At 41.1% G+C, this 27735-nt stretch overlaps 1 protein-coding gene across 1 annotated transcript; it reads left to right on the plus strand.

Annotated features, from left to right (window-relative positions):
- pb (proboscipedia) lies at positions 1-27680 on the plus strand. The gene is made up of 3 exons (XM_012370210.2): positions 1-2074; positions 23655-23797; positions 24196-27680. Exons 1-3 carry the CDS (start codon positions 1549-1551, stop codon positions 26119-26121), a joined length of 2595 nt encoding a protein of 864 aa, XP_012225633.1. The 5' UTR covers positions 1-1548; the 3' UTR covers positions 26122-27680.
- Positions 27681-27735: the final 55 nt, after the last annotated feature.

The following is a 27735-nucleotide window of genomic DNA, read 5'->3' on the forward strand; positions in this document are numbered from 1 at the left end:
TAACCGTGGCCGCCCAAACGGGCCTCGTGCTCGTCCGCACGAGAGTCGCCCGCCTGCACTCTCACGGCACGGATCTGGTCGCCGTACCCTCCTGGTTGTGTGCCCTCCGAGCCCTCCAAGGCCACCGTCGCCACGACAGGCCAGCCCGCCTACGTCGGCGGAGGGCCGTGCCTCGACGCTCGTGTTACCGCTTCACGATTGGTTCGCTCCATTCCAGCAAGCGCAGTCACGTGATCGGGCCGCCACCACATTAAAGGACGACTTCCACCTCAATGCCGAAGTGGACTCCCAGCCACCCCCTCCCGGAACGGGGAAAGAGACAGCAGTAACAACAGAGACACCGGGAACACCGGAGAGACGAAAAAGATCGTGGAAATTTCGGTCCTGGCGACTGGAGACGACCGTCTCTTTCTACGGGACGTCCTTCGCCTCTCCTATCCGCGTCTTCGTGGATCGACGAGTACCTCCACCACGGACATCGCTGGCCCCCCACCTACCCTCGGCCGCTATCTCTACGTCCTCTCTCTCTTCTCCGTCACTTAGCAAGTATACTGCGATCGGTGACTGCTTGGCGTACCCTAGCGTACCGCTCGCCTGGGTTTCGGCCGATCGGCAACAGTGACGGCAGCCGCGGTACGCGCGCGATTCGGCACGGCGTTCTCCGTCGATCGGTCGGACTATCGATCAAATCGCCGCGGCTACGTGTGACAGTGGTGATGAGTGCTTGGTTATTCCTGCATTCGGATCTATGAATTGGATCTGTCGTCCAAGCCGTGTCAATCGCGAGCGAGCAGTGTCATGTCCGTAGCGTGCTTCGAAAATCTGCTTCTTATTGATATCGTGTTTAGTATTACAGGACAAATTGTTCTGCTAAATGAAATTTTTCCCCTTCATAAAAGAGGATGAGCACGAATATACGGCTTGCGATAATTCACCGTAGTGAATATTATAATAGTAGCAAACGATAATTTACCGTAGTGAATATTATAATAGTAACAAATATGCAGTAAACAATATAGTTGGTTCATCGACTGGGGATCGGTGTACTTTCTTGGTGAAAATCACCATCGCGTTAGTGAGTAAGGAATAAAAAACACGTAATATTTAAGAATATTATATAAAAGAGAAACGGGATTTCAGTTTCATGTTAAAATAAAAAATGAGTAGAATTAGCAATCGCGTACGCGCTAATGACAATATACGAAAAAAGAGAAAATAGGCTACATAAGCAGATTCATGCTTTCTTTAGCCTTCTCGAAAGCGAGTCCCGACAAAGTTTTACGCGACATTTCAACATAAATACATTCTGAGAATCGAGAAATTAACTTTTAATAACACTTATCGAGTGAATTTATGTGAATAGTGCGTTCATCAATATCTACACGCTGTAGATATCGCCTCGAGGCAAGATATCGGAAAGAGATACAGCTGTATAATTTCCTATGAACGCTATCTGTCAACAGTTAGCGATAAATGATTCCCTAATTATTGCATTCGTCATCGAAAAACAAAAGCAAGGTGCAGGTGCACGCTAGCGCGTATTATTCTATGCGCGACAAGCAACGCGCGTTGGTGTACCCTGAAGAAGATTCGCGCCAATTGCAGTTGTCCGGCTCCAGCAATCTGCAGCTCAGCAATCATCCGCAGAATTTGATCCACGTAAGTAAGGAGCTATCGACCGTGAAGACGAGGCCGACGACACCCGTCCTGGCGAACGACGGAGGGGGCGGCTTCTGGCTGGCCACGGTGGCCGCGGGGGCAAGTACCCCAGCCGGGCTGCCCCCGCACGGGACTCATCACCCAGCCATGGACCCAACATGCGGGTCCGCCGAAACCGGCTTTATCAACAGCCAGCCCTCGATGGCCGAATTCATGACGGCATTGCCGCAATTAGCCGGGGACAGCAGTCTGCAACATTCACCGGGGACCGGTGGATCCATCAGTCCTGGTGCTCATCATCCCGCATACCACACCATGATGGATCCCCACGGTGTCGCTGACCCCTCAGGTGTCAATGTTCCTGAATATCCTTGGATGAAAGAAAAGAAAACGACGAGGAAAAGTAATCAGCAAGGTGAGTCATTAATGATATTTGTTTCACTTTCGTGGATTATCGTGCTACTGCTAATGGAAGCTAAAGATAAGAAATTTTTTGATCATCGTTATCGCGTGAAACCACGCGTTCGCTAATTATTACGGCGTGATATACTTATTGAGAAATTGCCATGCAAAAATTGTCTCTCGATAATTAATAATAAGCAATGATTAAAATCAATCTCTCCGATGTTTGATTTCGACTTGTAAAAGACGAATAAAAAAATTCAATGTCGATTAAATTTCATTATATCTAAAATTATATCGATTAGAGACGATATCACGTGTATAAGTTTGTTGATAAATCCGACAAATAGATCAGTTAACGCTTATTACGGCTATCATCTATATTATGCGAACATAATTGCAAATTTGTCAGGAATGTAAAGTGACAATCGTGAAAGTCAATTAACGGTGGCTGTTAGGATTCGGTGCGCCGTTTACAGCATTAGGAGTCTATTGACTCCTCGCCGCTACATTGTGGCTCGCCGCGGGGCGCCTACTATCCGACGGCTAATGACAGTTCCGAGCAACTCCTTTCCTACTACTGCTGTCGCACATCTGGAATAACCTAACATACGATAAAACCACATATTTTCGAATATTTACACATTTTAAACAGCAAGTTGACATATTCGCAACAAATGCCGTCCATATGTGAATTCTTTAAAAGACGACCAAAGTGTCGTTGCAGGCAGAACTGCGCTTCATAATTCATAATACTGAGCATTCATAATTTACGATACTGCATAATTTACGTGCATAAAATCCGAGTTTTGTTGTTAAGAAATTAATTCCACGTACTGCGTTTATTATCGCGCTTATTATACATGAAGAAAACTCGATGAAACTCTGCACGATATGAGGAAAATACTGAAAGTTTCGCGAGTTAGCCTCGCTACGTTAAGTCGGAGAGATATCTGCGGGCACTCGTTTTCCAACAACTTGTTGGCTATTGTGAGGCTATCGAGGACCAATAAATTTATGGAGAGATTCATGGCGCAAATTTATCGGCCCCCGATAGCCTCGCAATAGCCAACAAGTTGTTGGAAAACGAGTGCTCGTATCTTTTTCATGTACAACGCGATAATGAACGGCATACGTAAAATATGTTTCTCGATATCCATTAATTTTAAACCCGTGAAAAATCATTTAGCATTCTCCGCATTGACATTTGCATATATGCGACAGTGTATGGCTGCTCAATCCGCAGAGTCGACTACTTTTAAACCATTAGGACAACCATTCGACAGAATTCGTTAACCCTACGTCTATTTATCTACTGTCATTCTTCTTTTTCGCATGCCGATCTCGCGTTTACAAAGGCGATTTAACGTCGTGCCGACTTCAAAACGCGGTCGGACCGTCCACAGGACATGTCGGAAGATTAAGTGTTTGGCACGGAGGTTAACCAGCCGCTGGCCAGGCGGTAACACGCGGAATCATCTGTAAATTGAGCCCTGGACTAGCGGGAGAGAGCGTCGGGACGGCCATAACTCACATGGGGTGCCGCCACCGACGCCTCGTACACGTCGGCTCTTTGCTTTCAACTACCGTGTTATCCCTTATCGTGCGCTGCCCCGGTCATCTCTTCGTGATTTGCGAGCCTATCGTACCTCTTTATAATTATATTCTTGACGACATGGAAGGGAATGAAAATCGTGCTTTCTAAAAGTTAAATTTTATTATTTAGAAATGTAATTAAAAAAAATTTATCTCATGATATGAAAACGCGACGTTACAGCAATATTTATTAAAATTTTGTATTAAATTTATCATTCAATTTTCCATTGAATTTGTATTATTTTTAAAAATAATCGAATTTGTGTCTTACGAAGAATTTATAATTATTGTAAGCCTTCACAAAGCGTCGCGTAATATATTCTCACCGTATGGATACTCGTGACATTAGGAACGAAACAAACATCGTGGTAACGATAATATCAGTGATCTGTATCATAATATTGTCGATTCGAGAAATTGCAAAACAACGAGGCTTTAACAGATGTGTTCAGCGACAAGACTCGCCTGATTTTGATACATAATAACAACGGCAACCGACCAAGGAGAGGAAGTTAGAAAATTTTGAAAATAAAGACTTATATTTCATATATCCATTAGTCAAGTCTTATTTTATGTTATATCCACTTTGCTTCATTTCTTATTTTCTCTTTTTCTAAACTCTCACATTATTTCGAATTTAATTTTCTACAATGCCGTATGAATCGCGCAAAGGCTCTTAGCTTTTATTATTTGTTAATTTTCATTCCATTTCTAAAAGTGATATTTAATTGAAATTTACTATATTAGAATTCTTTCACCTTCGCTTCAAGATTTTATTCATAAATTTCGATGAATTATGTAACCAACAGGAATTAAACTCATTATCCCTTTATTACGATTTTAATCGTCAAATTCTCACTCTGACAAATCCCGAAGACGGCGTCGTCTCCGTCTCGTGAAAATGGATAGGTCCTACGAAACCTTAAGTAACATCTCGTCTTTCCGTATGTGTCACCATGCTGCTCGTATTAAATTTCAATCTGTTACATCTACGTGCCCTCCAGCCGAGATGTTTTAGTTCGAGTACGCCGCGGATGGAACGATGAAGGGGGACGAGGTCTGATTAGTTGAGTTATTTGCCAGGAGAAGAGGCGCGACCGACGTTCCATGCTTCGTCGGTAATTCTTGCTGGATACCTTTTCTACAAAAAAGCCACGAATCTACGAGTGTTTTTCCCGACGCCTTGTTCCAGGCGTCTCATCAGTCACGTCGGTGGATGCCAAAGCGGAGGCGTCAGCTCAGCAGGCAGACTCCTCCAAGACGCCGATGTGTCAATTAATCCCTGCATCCCTCGGGATAGGACTAGGCTAGAAGCTGGATTATCATCATCCTCTCGCCGCTATCTTCCGTCTTCCGTCCCTCCTGCGGGACGGCCATTTTCGTAACCAAACTGCTTCTTACTAAACTACGACGGGCTGCGTTTCCGCCATTAATTAATATAGCGGTGATACTTAATGCCGCTAATAGTTCCGCTTGATGTTTGCAAATTTGCGAAAGAAAAGTATCGCGTGGTTGTAGAATCCGTGTGGACGGAGTGAAAAATAACGCGGCGACGCGCGGTTATAAAAGCGAAAAATTTCTAAGAGCCTACGGCGAGACACAAATATCGGAGCGGAGCTGGAAGGGGCGTAAAGGGGCTCGATAACGAAAGAAGGGTGGAAGGAATTGACTATACTTGGCGATTCCATGATATAGGTGATTGAGCGGGACTTTACCCTCCGGGGTAGAGCACAGTACGAAAAGAACGGAGCATCTAATTTAAAGATTCATTGGCGAGTAAATCCTCGCTGAATTAGAGATAACTCTCCTAGAAAATCCCAGCTACTATGATACTCCGCAGCCCGCTGTCGCTGCGGTTGCTCGTTAAAAGAACGAGTCTTAAGACGAAGATATCGGTGAAAACGAATTCAATGTGCGATAAGATTCGCTGGCAAAACCTTTTCAATATGACAGATTAATCTTTACTTATTTTATTATTCCATGTTTGAAAATAACGTGTGGCATATATCGTAGAAAAAAATCGTATTACTATTTGTTATTATTATCATTAATATGAACGTATAGAAAGAAGCGCAATGTTGTTTCACGTCATAATGATTATTACATCATTAACGTTGAGTATCATTAATCTTGCGTCTCTAAATTTGTCAACATGTCCACGGATTAAACGAAGCGCGTATATACGTCTGGAACTTATGTACTTTCAAATACACATATTACAGTGCCACCGTTAAAGCAGCAGGCAGTGTTAGCGGCCGTTACATGAAATCGCTGTAAATATTCGACGCGGCGCTCGTCTAACCTGGCAAAACGAATTATGGAAAGGAAGAAACGTAGTTCTTACACATATACGGTTTTCCCAGCTCGTTGGTGCAAACATCTGGAGGAATAACGCCGCATAAAATATTCCAGATTATCCCCCAAACCGACCAAGTACAGCGCTTTGCAGCTGCAGGGGGGCCTACGGCGAGATGCGGGTGGCTCGCACGTTTGCCAAGCTCAAATAATAAACACGGTATAACAAATTGATAATCTGAAAGGCCATAATCGTACGCATGTTTCGGCCCGGAATCTGTGGCCCGACACTAAAAGAAGTTTCCACGCTCGTTGTTACGCCAAATGGACCGCTATAAAAGCGTGGGGTTCGCACCGCTATGCTCTCTCTTTTCCTCCTGCTTATCGTCGCTCTCCTTCATTCCTATAGTGAGATTGCAGAAGTAGATCGCGCGATTTTGGAGTCAAAAAAATTGTTACTAACATATTTGAATGATTTATGAAGAATTCAGTAATATGTCAGATAACGCAGAATAAAAATTATCTAAATACGAACCATACAGCTCTGTTAAACAATTTTACTTCCAGATATTTAATACAAATTTTTACATCTTGCTCGAGTAATTGAGAATTTTTACGTTCGTCAAGAGAAACAAAATTGCAAAGTATAACTGTGAAAGATACAAATATAACATAAGCATGATTATAATATGAGTCAATCGGATACTCTATGACGTTCCATAAAGAAAATAAAACAGCCAGTGATTTTCTGCGGCGATAATAATTTTATGCAAATGTTCGAAGCTGAATCTCGGGAATGGCGACGATATTGTCAGATAGACATCTCTCGCCACGTTCCTCGTATCTTCCCCTTTCTAGTGGGGAATAAAAGACGTTGAGGATTCCTATATCTGTTATTCTACACTCGTAAAAGGAAAGTAGGTGTAAAAATTTACAGAAAGAACGGTAACATGTGCCGGAGGGTTAGTCACAAATGATCATAAAATCAAGTATATTTTGCATCTTTTTTAAAAATATTAAGCGGGTCAATTGCAGTGTTATAATAATTGCTTAAATCGTACTTTCAGCTTGATGTATAGCAGCGTAGAAAATTATTCTAACTCGCGTATTTTTTTTTAATCATATTAATTGGCGAGTGAAGTCTGCTTTCACCAAGTTTCTCTGATTTGTGTGATTTCTATATTTTTTTTAAATAGATCTCACACTTCTGCTTTGCAATCTTTGTATTGACTGAATATTTTTACATACGTAATAATACAGTTACTTGATGTACACTATTAAATATCTGGGAAGAAAAAGCAAAAATTATATAATACAGGCGCAGATGTGTCTTAGACATTATATTTTTTTTTAAATCAACGTATTTTGATAAAATAATTTTAAATCCGTAACATTGGCTTTACAAAATATTTAACATTTTAAATACAGATTTTTTTTAAATAAATCTTTCTTATATTGTTATTACTTTTATCATTTCTTTATCTCCTTATCAATGTATCATATGCAAAGTAGAATAATCTGCTGCGAGATGCGTCAATTTTTTAATAATCAGTTTTAAGATCCGCGTTTAAAAAATCTTTATTGCGCGTATAATATTAAACTGTCAAACTGTACATAAAATGTCTAAACGTTAGAAATTCCGCGTACAGAATTAGAATGAAAATCTGAAAGGGTCTTTGGCCGCGGAATTGAAGAATGGTTAAGAGGCGATGAGAGCCGTATGATGGATGGAGATATGGACAGGTCACGAACTTCACGCGACAACAGGAATCAAAAATTATTATCCATTTATACTTGCAGAATATAACATGTTAGAATTTGAATATCACTCCGCGACTTTTGTGCAACAATGTAACTAACATTTTTACACTTCGACAAAAAAAAAACAGTTTAGCTTGATATTTTTTAGAGCGCGAACAAATCGCGCATCTATCGTGATAAATTATCTGCCGTAATTTTCGCAAACGATTAGATCCCACCTATCACGAATTCGTAGATCCAGAGATAGGTGACCCCGGGGCACAGTTGCCATATTCTTTTTGCCACTACATCCCGGAAGATCTCACCCCCGTCTCGTGCTTTATATTAAAAATGAACTGTCGCTTCCACTGACGACATGGACGGGTATTTGACTGTACTACCGCTTTTATTTGATAAATCGCGGCGCGACCTCCTCTCCTGGTCATCTGAATTTCTAATGCATTATTTTTCCCGGTCGGAACCATCCGCCTGGCTACGCCGAATCGCGAGGGTGAATCGCGTCGCGCCAGACGGGGCGGCTGAAAGAGCGATTAAGGATAAAGCAGTGGTAAAGCGACCGAAGATAGCAATGCCTGATCCGCGAGCGAGCGTGGAAACGCCTGATTTCCAGCAACCACAATGACTACTATTTACGTTTTATCACAGTTCGAGTATCACGTAATCGCGCCGAGAGAAAGCTGGACTATTTCGACCAATCGCTTGGCACGCTTCACGTCTGATTGGAGTTTCGCCAACGTAAGGACCTTCTTTTGCTAGAAAAAGGAGGGATCAACAAGTTCACAATGATTTTAACGTTTCATAACACGTAATGTACTGCCGCCAATGCTACTTGTCGTATTTCTCAAAGATTTGCTGCGGTCCACTCGGATTTCACCATAAACTTTCTAAACCATTAATCAACTTTTAAAATAAAAAACAGAGATACTATTAAGGATATTTTATATCAATATTATAATATTAAGAATGATACAAATATGAATCCATTCTTGTAACTTCTAGCGCACGCATAAAGTAATTTAGCAACTGCTTTATACATCTCTCCTATCTATTAACCTCTCCCCCCCCCACCCCCCGCCCCCCCTCCTCGCTTCCTGTAGTGGATCAACCAAAACCTGTTGCCTATAATGGGCCTCACAGAGCGATAAAAAGTTTTCAACTCTACAGGAGCAAAAGCCTACATTTCTTCTGCGCCGACAGTTTAGCTTCATAATGCAAAGTCGCGAGTCATTCGGTGATCAAAGTGCCGCTCTCTCTCTCTCTTTCTTCCTGTTGAAGTGGGTACGCTTTCAAAAGCTATTCTGATGTTTCTTTGAGTCGCCACATCGGACGTAACATCAGGACATTGACACAAGGAAGCACCGTTTTGCGAGACAAGAGACGGTAGGACCACAGCGGTGGTACGACACGTCCTTTTTGTACGTTTTAACGACGGAGAGTTGCATCCGACTGGTGCCAGCGAACTGCCTCTGAATCGTTGAAGGATCAGACCGCGATCTATAATTCAGCGATTTTAATTTAAACGATCGACAATGGAACACGTACATTACGCTATTCAGAGAGCGCGAGAAAGAGAGAGAAAAACTGCGCGGCAAATCTCAGATTCATTAAATCGCGAAAAAAACGTAATCGTTGGATCCCGAGGACTATTTGCGAAGACTCGGCGCTTTCACACGGTTGTTGACGCGAAGGATTGCAAATCGCCTGTAGACGCGAGTCGGCCGAAATTCTTTTTTTGCTAAACCATGCCCGTCTGCTGATAAATACCACATTAACACAAATTTAAAATTAACTTAGCGGCAATCACGCGGACGTTTACAACCAACGTGGACTAAGTACTTTAGGGTACATTAGCCCCGAGAGCAATGGAGAGCTCACCCTACCGGTGCTTCTTTTCTTCCGCGAAGACAACGCACGGTTACGCTAGGGTGGACGCTGTAGGTCTAACGGAAAGAGAGCGTCGCGAGGGAAAGAGAATGAGTGGCGGAGGGGAAATCGTCGGCAGGGAGTGGAACTGTCTGGAGTAATTAGCTAGCCAGACCGGGCCAATATCGCGCCGAAAGATTTCGACTCCCCGTGGATCCGTCGCGACACGAGAACCAAGCATGAGTCACGCTGTTTAGAAAATGTCAAGATGCTAATAAAAATCATGCTACATCAAACATCGGCAATAAAATACCAATACATAAGAAAAAATGGGAAATTCGAAAGGTTTATTATCTATAAATATTATTGGGCAACCTGTCATAACTTTTCTTTTTATCGCTTCTTACCGCTTTGGGCAAAAAGCCTATATCGTTTTGAAGAAAAACCCGTTTGTAAAAAGAAATCCCTGAGAAATTTTTCTTTTTTTTAGGAATTTTTTTTCGATGACACTTTCTCTTACTTTTGTTTCCTTAAAAAGGTATCTTAAATCATTATATATTATATATAATATATTTCCTTTTTCATCTGCGAAATTCTCAAAAATATATTTGTAAATAAATATAACGTCATTTCTCATTCTTTTTGTGTATATAACGCATAAAGAAAGCTTTGCTATCGCAGAAAAATCATTGCTGTTATTGCACATTCATGCAATACATGAAAAATATCAAATGTCACTACCATAATCGATATTGCAACAAAATCTGTTTGTTGATAACAGAAAAATCTTGCTGAGTAAATTTGTTCGTAAAAACGCATTAATTTCTTGCTAAAACAAAAGAATCTGTCTCTAGTAAATACATTTTCCGCTGCAATAAAACGGTCGCTGCTTAGATGTCAGAGTAAAAATTATAGTGAAACATCTATAGATTCGGTAAAACTATTTCTACCAAATATAATCAATATTCTCAAGAATTTTTTTAATAATTAATAAATTATACTATAGCAACATAGAATATTTTGTTTCAGTAAACTTTTTTCTCTTTTTTACGTTTCTCATAATTATATAATTTTAAATTTACTTTTTAATCTTGCCAAATAGCATTGCTAATAAGATTAAAAATTTGCATAACAGTATCTAATCTAACTCGCCCTTTTAGACTACATTTCAAAAAATGTTCGAAAATTGTTCGTGTCAAGATATGCCGCAATTTCACTTTACTATTAACGAACGAACTCAGAAATTGCATGTCTGTTCCTTACATCTGTATCTACGTCGCGGAAAGGCTGAATAGAATCCTTAGGCATGGCAAGATAATGGAAAGAACAATTCCGGAATTGGATGTTAGTGCTCAGCTTCAATCGATTGTCAGGATGACAGTCCAAGCATGACTCGCGGATTCGTAGGTAGGAAACCTCCCGCGCGAAACTCTGTACACGCTGGACGTGGCTGACCAGCCGGCCGACTGACGGACGGCTGACTGCCTTTCTGATTGATGATCGCTACTGGACTCTCTGCCGCCATGCATACCCTACCCAACACATCCTCCTCCGTCGTTCACGGGTATCCGCCATCCCCCGAGCGCAGTGCGAGTGCCAGCCTTCACCCTCTTCGCGTTCGCTGGACGCGTCGACTCATTCCCAGAATCGCGCCTCCACCCTAATCTTTTTACGCCGCTCGAATAACACCTTGTTCTCGAGCCAGCTCGCTCTAAAGATGCTCGATCATTCGTTCACTTCGAGAAATATAGCTATCTTATCTACATTATTATGCACAGATGATAAAAATTTACCAATTATTGGTTAAATATATAATTAACTATTATTATATTAATTTTTCATGCAGCATAAATAAATACCTCATTATAATTTTTAGTTAAGAAAAGAAGTGACAAAGATATTATTTGAAATTAATAAGTCTTTCTCCGATTACTTGCGCGAGAAGATATTTTGAGATAAAATTGATGATCGGAGTTCAAAACAAGCTGTGGGGGACGGCAGATGATTCTAAAGTAATGAAAGTGACTAAACAAAATATTTTATCAAACATTATTTTAATTATTTTCATAAATCACTAATATTATGATGCAGTAACTAATGCTGTACTTCAATTCAGGAAATGATAAAAAATAGAAGATAAATTTTTTTAAATCGCGCGATTAACATCTGGAAGAAATACAAAATTAAAAATAGCTGCATGATAAATAATAATATGCATAATATTGATATCACGTTCCACGCGATAATTTATTAAAAGAGTGACAAGATTGAGGATGAAGCCGGAAATGTGCGGTCGGTATAGCGGCAAGCACGCCCGGTACTATTTAACTCTTAATCGAGCAGAATTCGCGTATGGATGACCCGACACGACCGGCGAAGGAGCAGTTACAAGTGAATGGATCCACCCTCATACCCTACCGCATCCCACCGCCGTGTAGCCCATCGCCCACTTCCTTTCATTGGGAGCAATATTTCTTTTCGCGAGTCCCCTCGCAGGGGCCTTTATCTAACAAGGAGCAAATCATTTCCCTATTATTTGCTCGCTATCGCACTCTCGCTCTTCCAGACTTCCTCTTCTAGATTCGTTTTACTCGACTGAGTATTCGGGCTCTTTATCCCCTCCTTCTTCCACTTGTCGTTGCGTTCTCCTCGTCGCTATATCTCTTGGAGACTATCCAAACCCTATCCATTGTGGTGCTTTCGCGCTACCCGGCACTTATTTTCGGATTCCATTCCGTATTTCTTCGCTTCTTTACCTCCTTCGAACATTCATATTATATTTTAAGGAATATCTACTGTATATCTCGCGTTCTCGCCTTAATGTCTGTGTATCGGAGCAACGCGAAATCTCTCGATGTACCGTATCATAATAAATGCACCTCTCGGGTTTTGTTATATTTAAACTTCCTTCATTTCAGCGAACCGAATAAAGGAGACCGGATAAGCAAAGCTTGAAATTCCATTGATCAATTCTGGAGAGATAACTTTCCGTTAGCAGTGTTTCTCCCTCGGCCGAAGTTCGATAAAGTTTGCCAAACAGATTCAATAGAATTCTTTTGTTACAAATCTTCAAAATTACATTGCACAATATCGTCTGTGGTATTTTCTCGCGCGTGTGTGTCTACATTTTCCGAACTCATCGCCGAGGATAATTGTAAATAATTTTACGAAGGATATTCCAGAGTTTATTTTAATAATGTAATAATTGCAAGGACTTGATTTATAGCGTTTGCAAATTACAAAGATAGAAACAAGAGTAATTCAATCGTAATAAAGTTCCTACACACCCCACGGAAAGTACACGAAGCTCACAGAAGCGAATAGGTCTCAGGATGGTGTTCGAGTCGGACTAAAGGGGTGGCCAGTGGTCGGTTTAAACAATTATCACGAGGGTTGACCGCGTGCACAAGTCGACACGGGTGGTAAATTATTACACGCAGGGTTGCTTAGGACGTGCTGGGCTCTAGAGCACCAGAGTTCGGACCACATTAGAGCGACATTATCACTAAAGGCCAATCTTTTTTTCAAAAGACAATTTATGCATAGAATAAAAGAAATGTTACATCCCGTATATTTAGAATCAAATAAAATTGTGAAAATAAAACCGTCTTATATTTGTAACAAATTATTTTGTGCATTAGAAGTCACGATAAGAAATTATTCGAGATATTAAATGCAAATATTAGAAAATTTTAGCACGAAAGTGGAGTGTAAGGTGTGTAACAATAACTTATCTGTACAAATACGCGATGGAAACATAAATCACGCCAACCCTCGTGTCGGATTGCAATACATTATTCTAATAAATGTTTATGCATACCGGGATTGACTGCAACACGAACGCTACATATTACTGTTCACTCGCCATGTTACCGAAGTGCGCTACATAAGAATCGCGGAAAGGAGCGCTCGTAAATCTGGTCGCGCTAGAGAAGACCTGTATCCCGTTCCCCGTGATGAAGGGTGAGACACAGGGCGAGTGTCCTTTATAGCATTGTTAACAACTAATGTATGCGGCCCGGGTCCCCGAAACCCTCCCGCATTTAACATTCTTTAACATTATTATACACATGGCGCCCGTCTGAGTACTCTCCACGTATCCGTCCTCTTCCGTCATCTCCTCTCCCTCCTAAGAGCGACCCTTCCGTGCCCTCTGGGGCCGATTTTTGTCAGTTTTATTTAACTGCAACCACGGAATCCCTTTTCCACCCCTCCCCGCTTTCTTTCTTTTCTCGCACCCTTTATATCTTCGAGAGACGCTTTCTCCTTCTCTTTAAGATGCCAGGCACGTTTTAGGACTTACGATCAGCGCCGTAATTTCAACGAACAAGTGGCGCTTACTACTTTCTGATGCGACTTTAGGAGCGCACAACGAGACACTTGGAAATAATATATCCTATAAATAATCTAACGGCTGTTATGGACTCTAAAATATAGATATAGTCAGTAACAATTTGACGAAAAGTTGTTTCGTGATCTGGATTATTTTATCCTACAATTTAGACATACTGTATGTTACGGCTTTGTAAAAAAATCTGAAAAACCCGGAAAATCGTCGTATAAGAGATAAAAAAAAGATCGAACCGTTGCGTTCTCGTGAAATAATTGTTACCGCTATTGTCGATTAATTAATCGCTATGTTCAGGAAATTTATAATTAAAACTGCTTTCGAAACGGTTCTTTTGGCGTTTCGCTGTAAGTCAATCACCTGATTTTGTAATTACCTGAAATGCCAGCGTACAGTATAACGAACGTTCTTAAGAAATTTGTGTAATTAATAACCCGCTCGTCGTGGTAAAACGAAGAAAAAAATCAGAAAAGAAAACCTTGCGGTGCCGCTGGGTCGAGACTAATTAAAGGTAACTCGTGATATTAGTTAATTTATTGCCGGCTGCGTATAAACGTCACTTCCTATTGGCCGCGCGGACGGCCTGATGCATGCTTAGAACCGAACTTCTCTTTCGGTAGATGTTTTCCTCGGCTAATTCGAATAATCGGCAAGATTTCTGTTCATTCGTTATGTCAGGCGCAATAACTCATAGTAACGCGATTAATGAAGCGTGCTTCGCGCTTTGTTTTGCTTCCATACAGGCGGGAGGCAGAAACAGAATTTCGATGAATTACGTTACGCACGATTTTTACGCATGAGAAATACAATGCTTCCAACATTTCAATTATTTTATGCTGCGCATTACACAAAATACTGTTACGTTATTCAAATTGCTTTTTAATAGCTCACAACCGCAAATCAATGCAATTATTTAATTCCTTTACGTCGGCTGTGTTAATATTAAAATTTTTCATCCAGTAACTAAAACCTACTTTTATAAATTTACTTGAAAAACAACCATTTCTTCTAGTTAACTTATTTAATTGACCAAACTGTCAGTAATGTCACGATGTTAATAAATGATGACCACACACATTCATAAACGAACACACACGCGAACTTGGGAAAGAAAACGGCATGCACAAATTGCTCGCGGTTATCGACCATGCTCCTCTTTCAGACGTGAGTCGACCCAGCTGACAGATGCCTAATTACTGCGATATTGATCCGTCGAACATCGCATACGATTCTTCATTCTCTCAAATGCAACTACGCGCGGAATACTGCGGTCAACGTTATCGCACGTTGTATCATCGTGTAGATTATAATAATAATTCAGTTACGTAATCTGTACAACTATGCGAATATTAAATAAGTAAAATTAATTCCTTTATTAACATTACAATTTCGCTATATTACATTTAAAGTATTGTAATAATGTGAAAATAATTGGAAATAATGTCGTGGCAAACATAAATAGAAAAGAAATTTTAACAGTAATGCTTGCGATGATTACCGCGATATTGATCCAATAGAAGTACGTCTCAGCGAAGATACGGTTCATCTTTACATACAACTACAAGTTAAACGTATCTATAATTAAACTAGGATATTAGGTTGTGTTGTCCGTCTACGACTTGACAACCTTAAATATGTAACAAGTACTTTTCGATATGTTCGAGCATGAAGATTGAAAAGATAATACAGAATAGTACGCATTCAAAACTACTAATACAATACGCAACGATTAAAATGAACATTGAACGAGAAAAAGTAGGACACAACGTGACACCGCCGTTGTCACGTAACGATGAAATTTTTTCAAAGTGTTTGGCGAGAATATCAAGGAGATACAAGATTTACGAAGTGGGGGCGGATTGTAAAAGATGAAAGAAGTAAAGAGGGGCCAGCTCTTATTTTCTGTCGCGACCGGTTTACATGGACGGTTGGGGTGAGCCGCGAAGGATTTAAAATTTGTAAAGATTAAAATAAACTTTTTATCCGACTGCGACTTCTCGGTCCCAGAGGAGGTGGAGGGGTCGGAGACGACGGCAGCAGACAAGAAGCTTGCTCCGGGACAAGAAGCTCGGAAAGAGCTCGGAAAAAGGCGGTCGTAACGCGAACGGAGGTTGTAATGAGAATCTCTCAACTCGAACCATAATTCAAAAAATTGTTGAAGGATTCTGCGTTCTGCGCCGCAAATTGTCGTGAAATTAGTTTCGAATTTGTTCCTCGGGGGGGAGGAATACGACTCGCTGAATGCGATAGCAGTGCCTTAAATATTTATGAGGACGAAACGAAAATATCCATATGAAATCATTACTAATGTCGATTTCATTACTCCGTTTGCACACGCGCATATACTTCGCGTGCATGCGGAATTTTGATATCCTTATATCCCCGCCAGCTCAACAGGATTGTTCGTATATAGTACCAATTTATTTTTACCCTCAATTCGCTACGTGGTGAGAAACCGGAGGAAATTGATCCGGGAAAATCAGGAACCGTTATGTATTTCGATCATCGCTGGATTATTTTAATCACATTAGTGTTCGAGCATCGGGCCGCACCGACATCTCGTTACGAAAAGGTGCGCTCACAAAATCAATCTCGCGTCTAATGGAAAGATGGCTTTTCATCCCCCTCTGGAGACCACTCCCGTTTCGCGTACGGAGCGCCCTAGTATCAATGCTGTTTTTTCAAGCGTCTTTTCAGAACGGCGCGATTATACATTTTTAATGAGGTCTCCTTTTTCCAAAGCGTATTGCCTCAAAAGTCATGCTTGATTTATAATTAGGCTATCGCAATTATTGCACCGAGTTGTTCAAGGCAAACGTCTATTTGGATTTCTTCCAAGTATCTATTTAACTTCTTGCAAGTTGTTTATCCAAGATATAATTATTACTCGCTTGGAGTATTTAAAATATTTACGGGAAACAGTATACGTGTGTGTAAATTATATATTTTCTAAAATTGCCGCGGATAGTATAAAGAAAAAGAGAGAAAATGATGAAATCTTTTTTCGAAAGTATATGTCTTCGTTATTTCAAATAAACGATTATGTCTAGATGTATGGTATGCGGTATGTTGCAATGATGACGTATGTATAATATATGCGTACCGCATACCACGCACATAAGCATTGACATTCAATCCGTGATTTTAAAATAGTAAAAACCTATGTCCTGGAAATCGATTTCATCATTCTTATGCAAAACCCGTTATTTAAACCGCATGAGTATTGTACGATAATTATAAAGGATAAAATCATGCAAAATAGCAAAATGCTAAACGCGTTTATACGCAGTCCGGGAATATATTTATATGTGTGTGTGTGCGTGTACGTGTGGTAATTGCAGAATTAACCCCAACCAATCGCAGACCGCGATGCAAAACACCAGTTGGCTTGGTCGTGTTAGGTGGGCGCACTTATATGACTTATTGCGTGATTACTGAAGGTTCGTGTATATCACAAACATGCTAAGCAGAGATTTGTTACGAAATTAAAAATAAAAATCTGCACACAACTTGCAATTATAAATTTTCTAAAATTGCCGCGGATAGTGCCACCGCGCCATACCGATACACTCTACGCGATCGGCATCAAGATCGGCTTCCCAGAAATGGAACATCATTAATCAAAGATCGTATCCCCCTTCAAATTATGACTTATGCTACTGTAACTTTCGCGGGCATCAATTTTTGAGCGCCAAGTCGGGCTTGCAACTTTTGTAATGCAATCTTTTATCACGAATCAACATGAGGCGAAACCGCGCGTTTGCCAGTCGTGCACGAAGAAGTCGAATGTGTTCCGTCGCACCACCCCGATGATTGCAGGTTGCATCGGCACGCCTTCTGACGTATCCAGCCAGTCTGAACCACGCATATGTACGTCTTGCCTTTCTTTCACCGCGGGAGAGATCCCTGCGTCCAATTTTCTTGCACGAAGGGCCGCTCGCCGTCGCGCCCACCATAATCACAGGTTCGCGAACCTGTGCACGGCCAGCATGGCCGCCGCGGTTGGTGCGGAGCACCGACGTTGCCGTGTCTTCGGCAGCACCAAGCCAGTCGCACGGCGACGGCTTGCGGTGTTGCCAACAACTTTTTTCGAACACGCAAATCTTCGTGCCGCTTTTATATCTTTTTCCTACCATCACCATCTCCTTCCGTTCTTGTATTTCTATCCTTTTTCATTCTGCCCCCCTCCCCCTTCTTGTCTGCTCTACATGCCAGCTAGCTTGGCGACTCCTCTCTTTTTCCGTCATTACAACAAGATGACTATATAAAAAGTTATGCTAATATCTCAAGTGCTATTATACCAGACAAGAACTAAGTCGAAAAGATGCGAACATACAGTCATGAGCCGAAGCAGGCAAAGATTTCGTGATAAACAAATATATCAAATTATTTTGGCGCAAAATTAATCCTAAATTGTGACGAAAACAGCAATTGTAAACTGGATATTTTTATTCACTTTAGTAAAAAAAAAAACAAGATTTATATTTTATAAATAATGTGCAATATTTATATTAAAAATCTATCAAATTTCAAATAATTATTACGTCTTGAAATGCATGAATAAACCCGTAGGAGTTATTAAAAAAAAATAATAGATTTCGCGACTTTAATGGCCCCTTAAATGGCCCGTGCATAGAATAGCTGGCATATCGACGGTTCATTGGCCATCACGCTGCTAAAAAAGAGCTTCGAATTCAGGTATCTGTGGCTCAAATTGTATCAGTATTCTAAATCGTCGCATAATGGTACAACCGAGGAATCAATTCCCGTGGACAATAGCCCTATCAGCAAGTGAGGTGGCCACTTGAACGCAGCGATGGGGGTTTCGACCGAACTGTAACAGGAAGGTACGAAATATTTTGCGGCCGCGGCCGGTGGTCGGCCGCAGTTCTTGTTTTGCTCACTGTTAATTGATTATAGCTCGTATCCAACGCAGAGGCCGCAACCCCCGACAGCCCACCAAAACCAAAGCAGCCGAAAGCCCTTCCTGCCAGCCATTCTACCTCGACTCCCTTCATTCTGTTCCCGTGCGTTTAGTTTTGTTCATTGCCCCTTGCTATTCCCGTCCTACGTCTTGGTGTAAATCTGTAATGAGCCACAGTTTATGCCGATTCCACTTTCCGCGGCCTTCCCTCGCTTATCCGCCACAAATTACCCAATGGCGCATTAAATACCTACTTTATCCTTACGCGATGAATAATTCTTCCATTGCTTCGAACAAGCACAGGACATTAATGTAGATTTTTATTAGTGCCGCTTCCAATGCCGATTTAACTTAAAAACATACACGAAGCAGAAATTTTGATTCTTTAATCTATTTGTGAAAACTGAATTTTCTATAAATCAAATGTAAAAGTTTTTTTGCAAAAATGTGTTTTTTTACACAAGTATTAAGAAAAGAATTCTATTAAAAATCGATTTATAATAGAATTTTAAAAAATAGAATTAAAAATTTTTTAAAAACTAATGTTTCATTATAAAATTGTCAGACGCTTCAAAATTAAGACTTAACATTGCATTTAATAAGACGTTAGAGCTCAAGCATTTTAAAGCAGATCACTCCCCAGAATTCAGATTCGCAACGTTCGGCGAGCTTAAAACGCCCGAAGAAATCCTAAGCGATCAAAAAGTTATCGATCACAGTAACCTTCCACACTGACCGCCGTCTACCTGTTTCGGGCACGTCAAAGCACAGACATGGAGCCGGCTGTCTTCTCGTTTGTTTCAAATTCTCGTCACTCATTTTTCATACGTTTACACTGCCGACGCCGCCGCCGCCGCGCCGTCGCGGGTTCGTCTCGATACTAAAAGAACGACAGAGAGAGATAGAGCAGGGAAGAACGAGAGAGGCGGAGGGGAGAGTAGAGAGGAAGAAATTGAGGACGGAACGAAGAGGGGTAATCGTTCTCTTCTTCACGCCGTTCGAAGTAGTGGTTCTTTCCGCCCTTTGTTCTTCCTCGCAAGTTTTCTTCCTCTAGGCGCGGGGGAAACAAAAGACAAATTACAGAGACGCCCGTCATGTGACCCTTCCCACCTGTCTATAAACGACCCGGTCCAGTCCAAAGGAAATGAGAGCATATCGAAGGCAGACGGAAGAGGGAAATCCACGATCCGATCGACTCGCGTGTAACTATTATAAATTAAAGATCCACTTGTTCTCGCGTCTTCGATGATCATATTACGAAACGTTTCTTTATTGCTTATTCTAGATGATAATATGTTTACGAATTAATCATCAGTACGGTGGAACAATATAGAAATTAAGAGAGCAGGGAGCATGAGAGTTTCACCAGCTGTCCGTAAACATTCTGGCATAGCAAAAGCGAAAGAATAAAAGAGACACGAGGATCAGGATTGAACAATGGCTCGCGTGCGGATCACTTCTATTTCTATTTTCTGTAATTGCTGTTTTGTAATGATCTATGTTGTGCGAAATATCTCCAGAAGTCAAAGCATTTATCATAAATATAAGATATCATATTGAATAGATTAAATAGATGACCAAAATTTTAGTTGCACATATAAGTTTCGTGTATCTTTAATAGTAAACAGCGATAGCTTCATCGTTGTTACGATTCTCTAAAAATAAATCATTGAAAATAAGCTAAAAATAATAATCGCTGAAACGGAATCGGAAAGAATCGTTGAAAACGTCACGTTAAAACTTATATAACGTTCCTGACGCAACGGTATATGTAATATTTCCGTTTATATTGAAAATATTAATCACGAGTGTATCTCTACATATTCTGCGTACATCGCTAAGCTACAAGGCATATTATATAAAAATCAGTATTGTTACGAGGAAGTAAAGTGCAAAAAGTGAATGGAGAACGATAAAACATTATTGTATTAAGACGAACAAATTATTGCGTTAGACTTTCCTATTATAGATTACTCATAACTGTCATATTTGCGCTAATAAGATATTTCATATGCTGATTTAAATTCGATTCGAGTAAAATATCAGAGTTTTGAGAACACATGTTTCTTAAGAAGCGACGGAAAAACATCACATTATTCGCGACGTTTCATCAAAAGGATACATTCTCGAGTGTAAACTTGTACCAATGTCTTATATTGAAGAAAACGCGCGAAGCGACGGCTGTCAGATTTGTCACGGACATCAGCATCTGCTCTATCGACGATTGACGAACTATTGCGTTATAACAAGCCCATCATTTTAATGTATCGTTTTGTGTTACCACTTTGATTTTTTACTCTATTGACAGCTACTTTCTCATTGCCATTAAAATAAATGCAAATTGTATTTATTACGAAAATTATTTGATTTTACGAAATTGTATTATTACGAAAATTAAAAACTTTGATTAAATTATATGGAAAAGAATCAATTTTATAAAAAAGTTTGCATTAAGAAAATCAATATTAATATAACAAACATTACAATAATAGTCAATATTTTAATTATCATTTATGTTCTTTAATAAAATTTACATAAAGAATTTTTTAATTATTCTTTTGTAAAATACTTGCGACAGCAGCCTCAACCGGATGAACGGTAGACGAAAGTAACAGCATGATATACGAAAATACGGACTCTATTTTCGTGCTCTATCGTTCTCACCTCACACACGATCCTGTCAGGTCGTGCTCTTCATTTTAACTATGTCTTGACAGTTCGTCATCCGCTACATCGTCTCGCAAGAACCAGGAGCTCGCTAGCAACGCCGACATTTTCGTCCGGTCTCGGAAAAATTCGTTATTGTCACAGAGCAGTAATGCCTGTCGCTAATTTAGATTAACAAGATGCGGTGACATTGAATCATTATTTTATTCACAAACATAAACAATAGTACTTGATTATTTAGTTTAGTATTTGATTATTAGTATTTGATTAACGCCAAGATATCTAGCATTCCATAAGATTCGTTTTTTCTTCTACAGGACTCGTTTTTTAAACAATACTTAAAATATTTAAAACTTCATCGATTGCAACAATAATTCAAAATATATGCAAACAATTTAATTTATTATAAATCGGGCAGTTATTTGCCACGGCAATATTGCTCTGTATTCATCGTTGGATTGAATTAAACTCCTGGAACGATTGAGCAGATACAGGGCGTGGAGTGGAGTTTGATCGACAGTTTCGTCCAACCAATCGCAAGACCGAAATGCTGATGAGGCCCACGTCAATCATGCGATACTTTCATCTCGCCACCATCGCCCTCACCCTATGGAAACTCCACGTGCAGGATTTGCTAGGTTCAAAGCTTACTACATCTTCAGTCTACACCCTCCTCCCTCGTTCTTGAGTATTCTCTCTCTCTTTTCTATTCTTCCTACCTCTTTCTGACCATCACTATCGCGTGCCTTCTCGAACTCTTTTTCAGTCACTATATCTCGCTCTTTTTACTTTTCGTCTTGCCTATGTCTCTTTTTCTCCATTTCGTTCGGTTATTCTCCTTCTCTCTCTTCTTTAACCCCTGACAACTCATCCTACTGTCGAACCACCCCTCGGCCACCCCTACATCCGCTCGCACGCTATGGGGTAGTTTAGCATCTCGGCCCTACGAAACGAACCACCCCCTCGCCGTTCCCTCTCATCCAAACTGCGTCACGCCGTATCGGTTTTTTTTCTCTTGTGATACGGCGACGCGTAAAAAAGTGTAACACCCCTGATCCTTAATAAAAAAAAAAAAGAACCTTGAAATCCAGGTGGTCGATCCAGTGACCGATGGAATAAAATATTGGCGTGAAATATTTTTCTCACGTCGTTAATGTCCGCTGAGGTATACCTTATATGCCTTTAGCTGGTTATTATCGAACAAGGATAAATGGAATGTGCATATACATAATTTTTCTAAACATCTATGGCAAACTTTTCGCTGCTCCTAGAGAATTTGTCAAGACGTGTCTTGTAAACAGCGCAAGTCAGCGGAGAGCCATCAAGTTTGATTGAAATATTACTCCTCGAGGCGCGCAGTGAATTCTGTAATTACGATAGGCGGCTATTAATAATTGTTTACGGCAGTTGGGTGGAAATTACTCTTACGCCACATGCCTCGACAAAGCAGCGTGAGATACTTGGTCGCGACTTTCTAGACCAAATCTGCCCGAATAATCCGTGACGCTTCTTTACATCGTCTCGCTATCGCCCGCGCGCTCACGCTCGCCGCGTCTTCCCGATTCTGCGTGGCATTCCTCTTGTTATCGCGAAACAAGTTTCTTGCCCGATAACAATTAGGAGGTGTTTCGCATCGACATGGAATAGTGCCGGTGGGGAACTTGCCCAAAAGTTTGTAAGGAGCCGAGTAACTCGCCGGAGCAACATCAGAATGGGTCTTTTCGCCGCGCGGGAATCTTCGCTCATGCATTGTTAAGGATGTCATATTGCATCCTCCACCCCCGCCCCCCCCTCTCTTTCTCTATAGCCTAGCTTGCTTAAATGATCATTAATTAGAACACCATTTACTTCCTATAACAGACAAAAAGAGAGCATTGTTGTAGTAAAGACGAAGCGAATATCGGCGACGCAAAAACTTTATTGTGTGCGAAAGATAAAACTAAAAATTAAAATAGACTGTTAAGAAAACAGTGTGCTTTGTTATAAAAATGTTTATACTATTTGTGAAATATTTGAATATGCGATATCTTATCGAAAATATAAGAATAAATAACTTAATTAATTGCGAAATTAAAAAAATGTTAATTTACATTTAGTATAATTATATTAACTAAAGAAGAATGAACTTTTATTTTACAGAAAATGGCCTGCCAAGAAGATTGCGAACAGCCTACACAAATACACAACTTCTCGAGCTGGAAAAGGAGTTCCATTTCAATAAGTATCTTTGTCGACCGCGAAGGATAGAGATTGCAGCTTCGTTAGATCTTACAGAGAGACAGGTAACAGCTAATGCTATGTATAAAGCATTATATCGTTACATTATTTGTTTCTCAACGGATTTATCACGTTGGAAATATCAGTTTAATCAAATCGCAGAAATTAGATTAAGCAATCTTGAACGTAAGCTGCATTTGAATGAGTAATTGTCTAAACATTCATATCATTGACTTTTTAAAACACAATTGTCAGTGCATATATTCTAAAAAAATCTATTGTACTAAAAGAATAAAATAAATAAATGTTTTTTAATACTTTCATGCAATTTTCATGTAATTTAAAAGCATTTTAAAATATTTCTCTTATTATTATGCGATGAAAATTCATCACATTTTGCATTGTCAAATTTTTAATAACCAAAAAGTAAATGATTAAATGGACATCATTATTCTGCTTTCAGGTCAAAGTTTGGTTTCAAAATCGGAGAATGAAACACAAGCGGCAAACGCTCAGCAAGGAGGACGGCGACGAGAAGGACGGTTCTACTTCGGACGGCATGGAGAAGCCTAAGAGCGACAAAATCTTATCTACGGATAGCGATGAGAAGAAGAGCTGTCATAACTGTGATATTTCGGGCGTAGGCGATGTTGGAAGCACTCTCACTGGCGACGTTACTGAATTGGGCCCTTCCGGTCGAAGAAGCAGTAATAACAATAATACACCCGGCGCGACTAACAATAATAACAACAACAACAGCAACAGTAATCCTGGTTTCAATACGAACAGCAACGGTGCCAGTAGCGTTGGCAGTACCAACAGTGTATCCAGCTCATTCGAGAAAATGATAGTGGACGACGATTCGAGATCGCAGGATGGAAGTGAAGTGACATCACCGAGCTTGACGAAAAAATTGTCGAGCGAGGTGAGAGTGAAGGTTGAGAGTGGTCACAAAAGTCCGAACACCGCGAAACAGCAGCAGCAACAGCAGCAGCAGCAGCAGCCGATCACAGTGAGTAAGAAATCGCCGTCGGCCAACACGAAGGACATGTGTTCGGTGAACAGCAACGGCGTGCTGCTGGCGATGCCGGATTCGACGGTCAGCACGCCGGTGCTGCCCGGTCAGAATTCCACGAGAAGTCTCACGCCGTCCTCCACACCCGGCACCCCCGTTTCCGTCCAGCTTCAGCAGGGCAGCCCCCTCGGTATCCAGCAGGCGGCTCACTCGGCCTACATGCAAAGACCGCGAAGCTCGCCGTCCTCCACGAGCTCGCTGACGGGCCCGATGTTGCACGGCACCGCTAATCCGGGCACGATGTCGCCTCACGGCGGTCGTAGCATCGCGAACAATCAGCAGACGCATTTCCAGCAGCAGGGTGTGTATCAGCCTACACCGGCCATCGATTATCGAAACGGCGTGTCCAGCAGACAGGCCATACCTACGGCGTCGCCGCAAACTCAGTCGCAGAACAATTACTGCTCTCGTGACACGTATCAGCAGCCGAGGATCACTTATCCCGGCGACGTGAATCCCCTGTACGTCAGGCAGAACCAGGCGGTGAGCTCGAGAGTGGCGCATCACGTGAGAGCGACGGGCACGGCGTCGAGGTCGATGTACGGCGCCAACATGCAATTCCATCAGCAGCAGCTGCAATACGGCAGCACCGGAGAGTACAACGGCTATCCCCAGGCCGGACCGCCTTATCACGCTTATCATCGGGGCATGCAAGGTGCGAACGCCTACAACTCCGGTCAGGGATACTCGGCGGCGCAGAACGAGCAGGGCACCGACGGCTACATGACGCCGGGAAATTATGGTTACTCGACCGGCGGCAATTATCACGGCGCTGGCGAGAATCTGACGGCGCACGGCCACGCCGCCGTGTCGGTGCAGACCGGCCAGCACTATTTCAACGATATCCAGCAGCAGCAGCAACACCCGCAGCAACACACCGCCGAAGGCTACGTCACGCATCAGCCGCCGATGCATCCTAGCTCCGGCGACTATCACCGGCCGGGGAACAAGTGTCATCCGAGCGCGTATTACGAGCAGACCGGTCAGCTGCACGTTCATCAAGGCGGGGAGGCTTCCAACATCCCGAACAGTTACGTCTCGTCGCCCGATCCGTTCCCGGCGCCCGGTATGACGACGACCGCGACGGCGATCGCAGCTGCCACCGCGGCGGTCATCACACCGCCCGGAAGCGCCGGCCAGACTGACAGCAACACCGAGTCCTACGGCAATTACGGGAATTTCTACAACGAACCCGCGGTGCATTCCAGCGCGGCGCCGCCGCCGTCCGCCGACAACAGCAACAGCTCGTCCGACTTCAACTTTCTCAGCAACCTGGCGAACGACTTCGCGCCCGAGTACTACCAACTCAGCTGAGTTCACGATACTGAGAATTCCTGCCAGTTGGACTGGGGCGACGAGCAGTGCCTGCTCAATGCTTTGTACTGAGGTTACATCGTGATCACCGCGCAAGAGTCTACATGATTTGTATATACTTTAGCACCCGTGATTTAGAACTACGTGTAAATGAGAAATTGTGTAAAAATGAAACTAACACGGAACTAAGAACATCGCTAACAGTGCGTGCATCTGTAAGACGTAAGTTCTCCGTTCAATCTTGGCTATCCAAGTATTTTCCAGTTCCAAGTAATTCCATCCGCGAATTGTGTCGAAATTATTTTCGCGGCTGGTTGTATTAAAAATCGAGGTATAAGGACTGATTTATATATATATATATATATATATATATATATATATATATATATAAAGATAGTTGTATATATTAAAAGAGATGTGTTTTAAATTGATTTCAAACAACTGCAAGCATATCGCAAGTAGTATGGATTTAATGCCGGAGAAATTGTCGATTGTTCGCAATTGTAACGACAGCCCGGATTTTAACCTCGCCCGTCATCAGTCGATATCATTACATCCGAGTAATATCAATTTTAATATTTCTTACCGTCGAACAGGATGTAACTCCACTAATATACATTCCAAACGTTGAAGGATGATTAAAATATATGACAGTGACAACGAGTGCAATGGTTGTGTTAATTTTAAACGCATGGGACGACGATATAAACGGAGAGTTTCCCTATCCCCAGAATTTTTTTAACTATTTCAAAGTGAATGCACATCGCCACTGTTTCAATGTGAAACGCGTTTAATCACAGGAAATAAAGAGTGATTTGTAAGTGATATTAGACTGATATATACGCGAGCTGTGGCTCATGAATGTGCATGAAAAATATTGTAAATACGTCAAAATTCGCTGTTGCGGAATGAAAATTCGGCGGAATTTTAATTCAACGACTCGATACTCGTGAACGAAAACACGAGACATAAGTGCAATCTTTTTGCCGCGAAAGGTCTCTACAATATATTGTTAGTATGTTCGAAAATTAGAATATATAAATTCATCGAAACTTTTCTTTTGTTTTCAACATAATTTCAATAATTTGCATAGACAGTATGCAACGCTAAGTTGAAACATTCAGTTTAATTTGAAAATCTTGCACAAAGAATTTTAAAGTTTTTAAATTACATATCTATAGATTTTCAGTTTCCATATGATAATCAGCACAATAACGAGATTATATTTGATTTAAAATATTGAAATAAAATGAGACTGTAGATGTATGAGCAATAATTAACAATAAAGCTGTGTACATATATATCACGTGAAAAACAGATTAATGGAACACGAATGAATAAGAAAATCGCATTTATACACAGTCACAATTACTATACCGAGTATACAACTTCTGAAAAGTGAAATAGGTACAATCCGTTAGTTTTAACTAAACACAGGAAATAGATGTCTATCTCTCTCTCTTGTAAAAAAAATCCTGCTATTGAATATGGAGAATAGTTAAATCAGTTATTTGGTCACTATTGCGGAAATAAAGACAAATGCACTTGTAAAAACGTTATCTGCGCTATCCGTTTTGTGAAAAAATGAAACAGGCTTTCAACAAAATTCATTCA

Source organism: Linepithema humile, chromosome 5 (assembly GCF_040581485.1).
Source record: "Linepithema humile isolate Giens D197 chromosome 5, Lhum_UNIL_v1.0, whole genome shotgun sequence".
NCBI lineage: Eukaryota > Metazoa > Arthropoda > Insecta > Hymenoptera > Formicidae > Linepithema > Linepithema humile.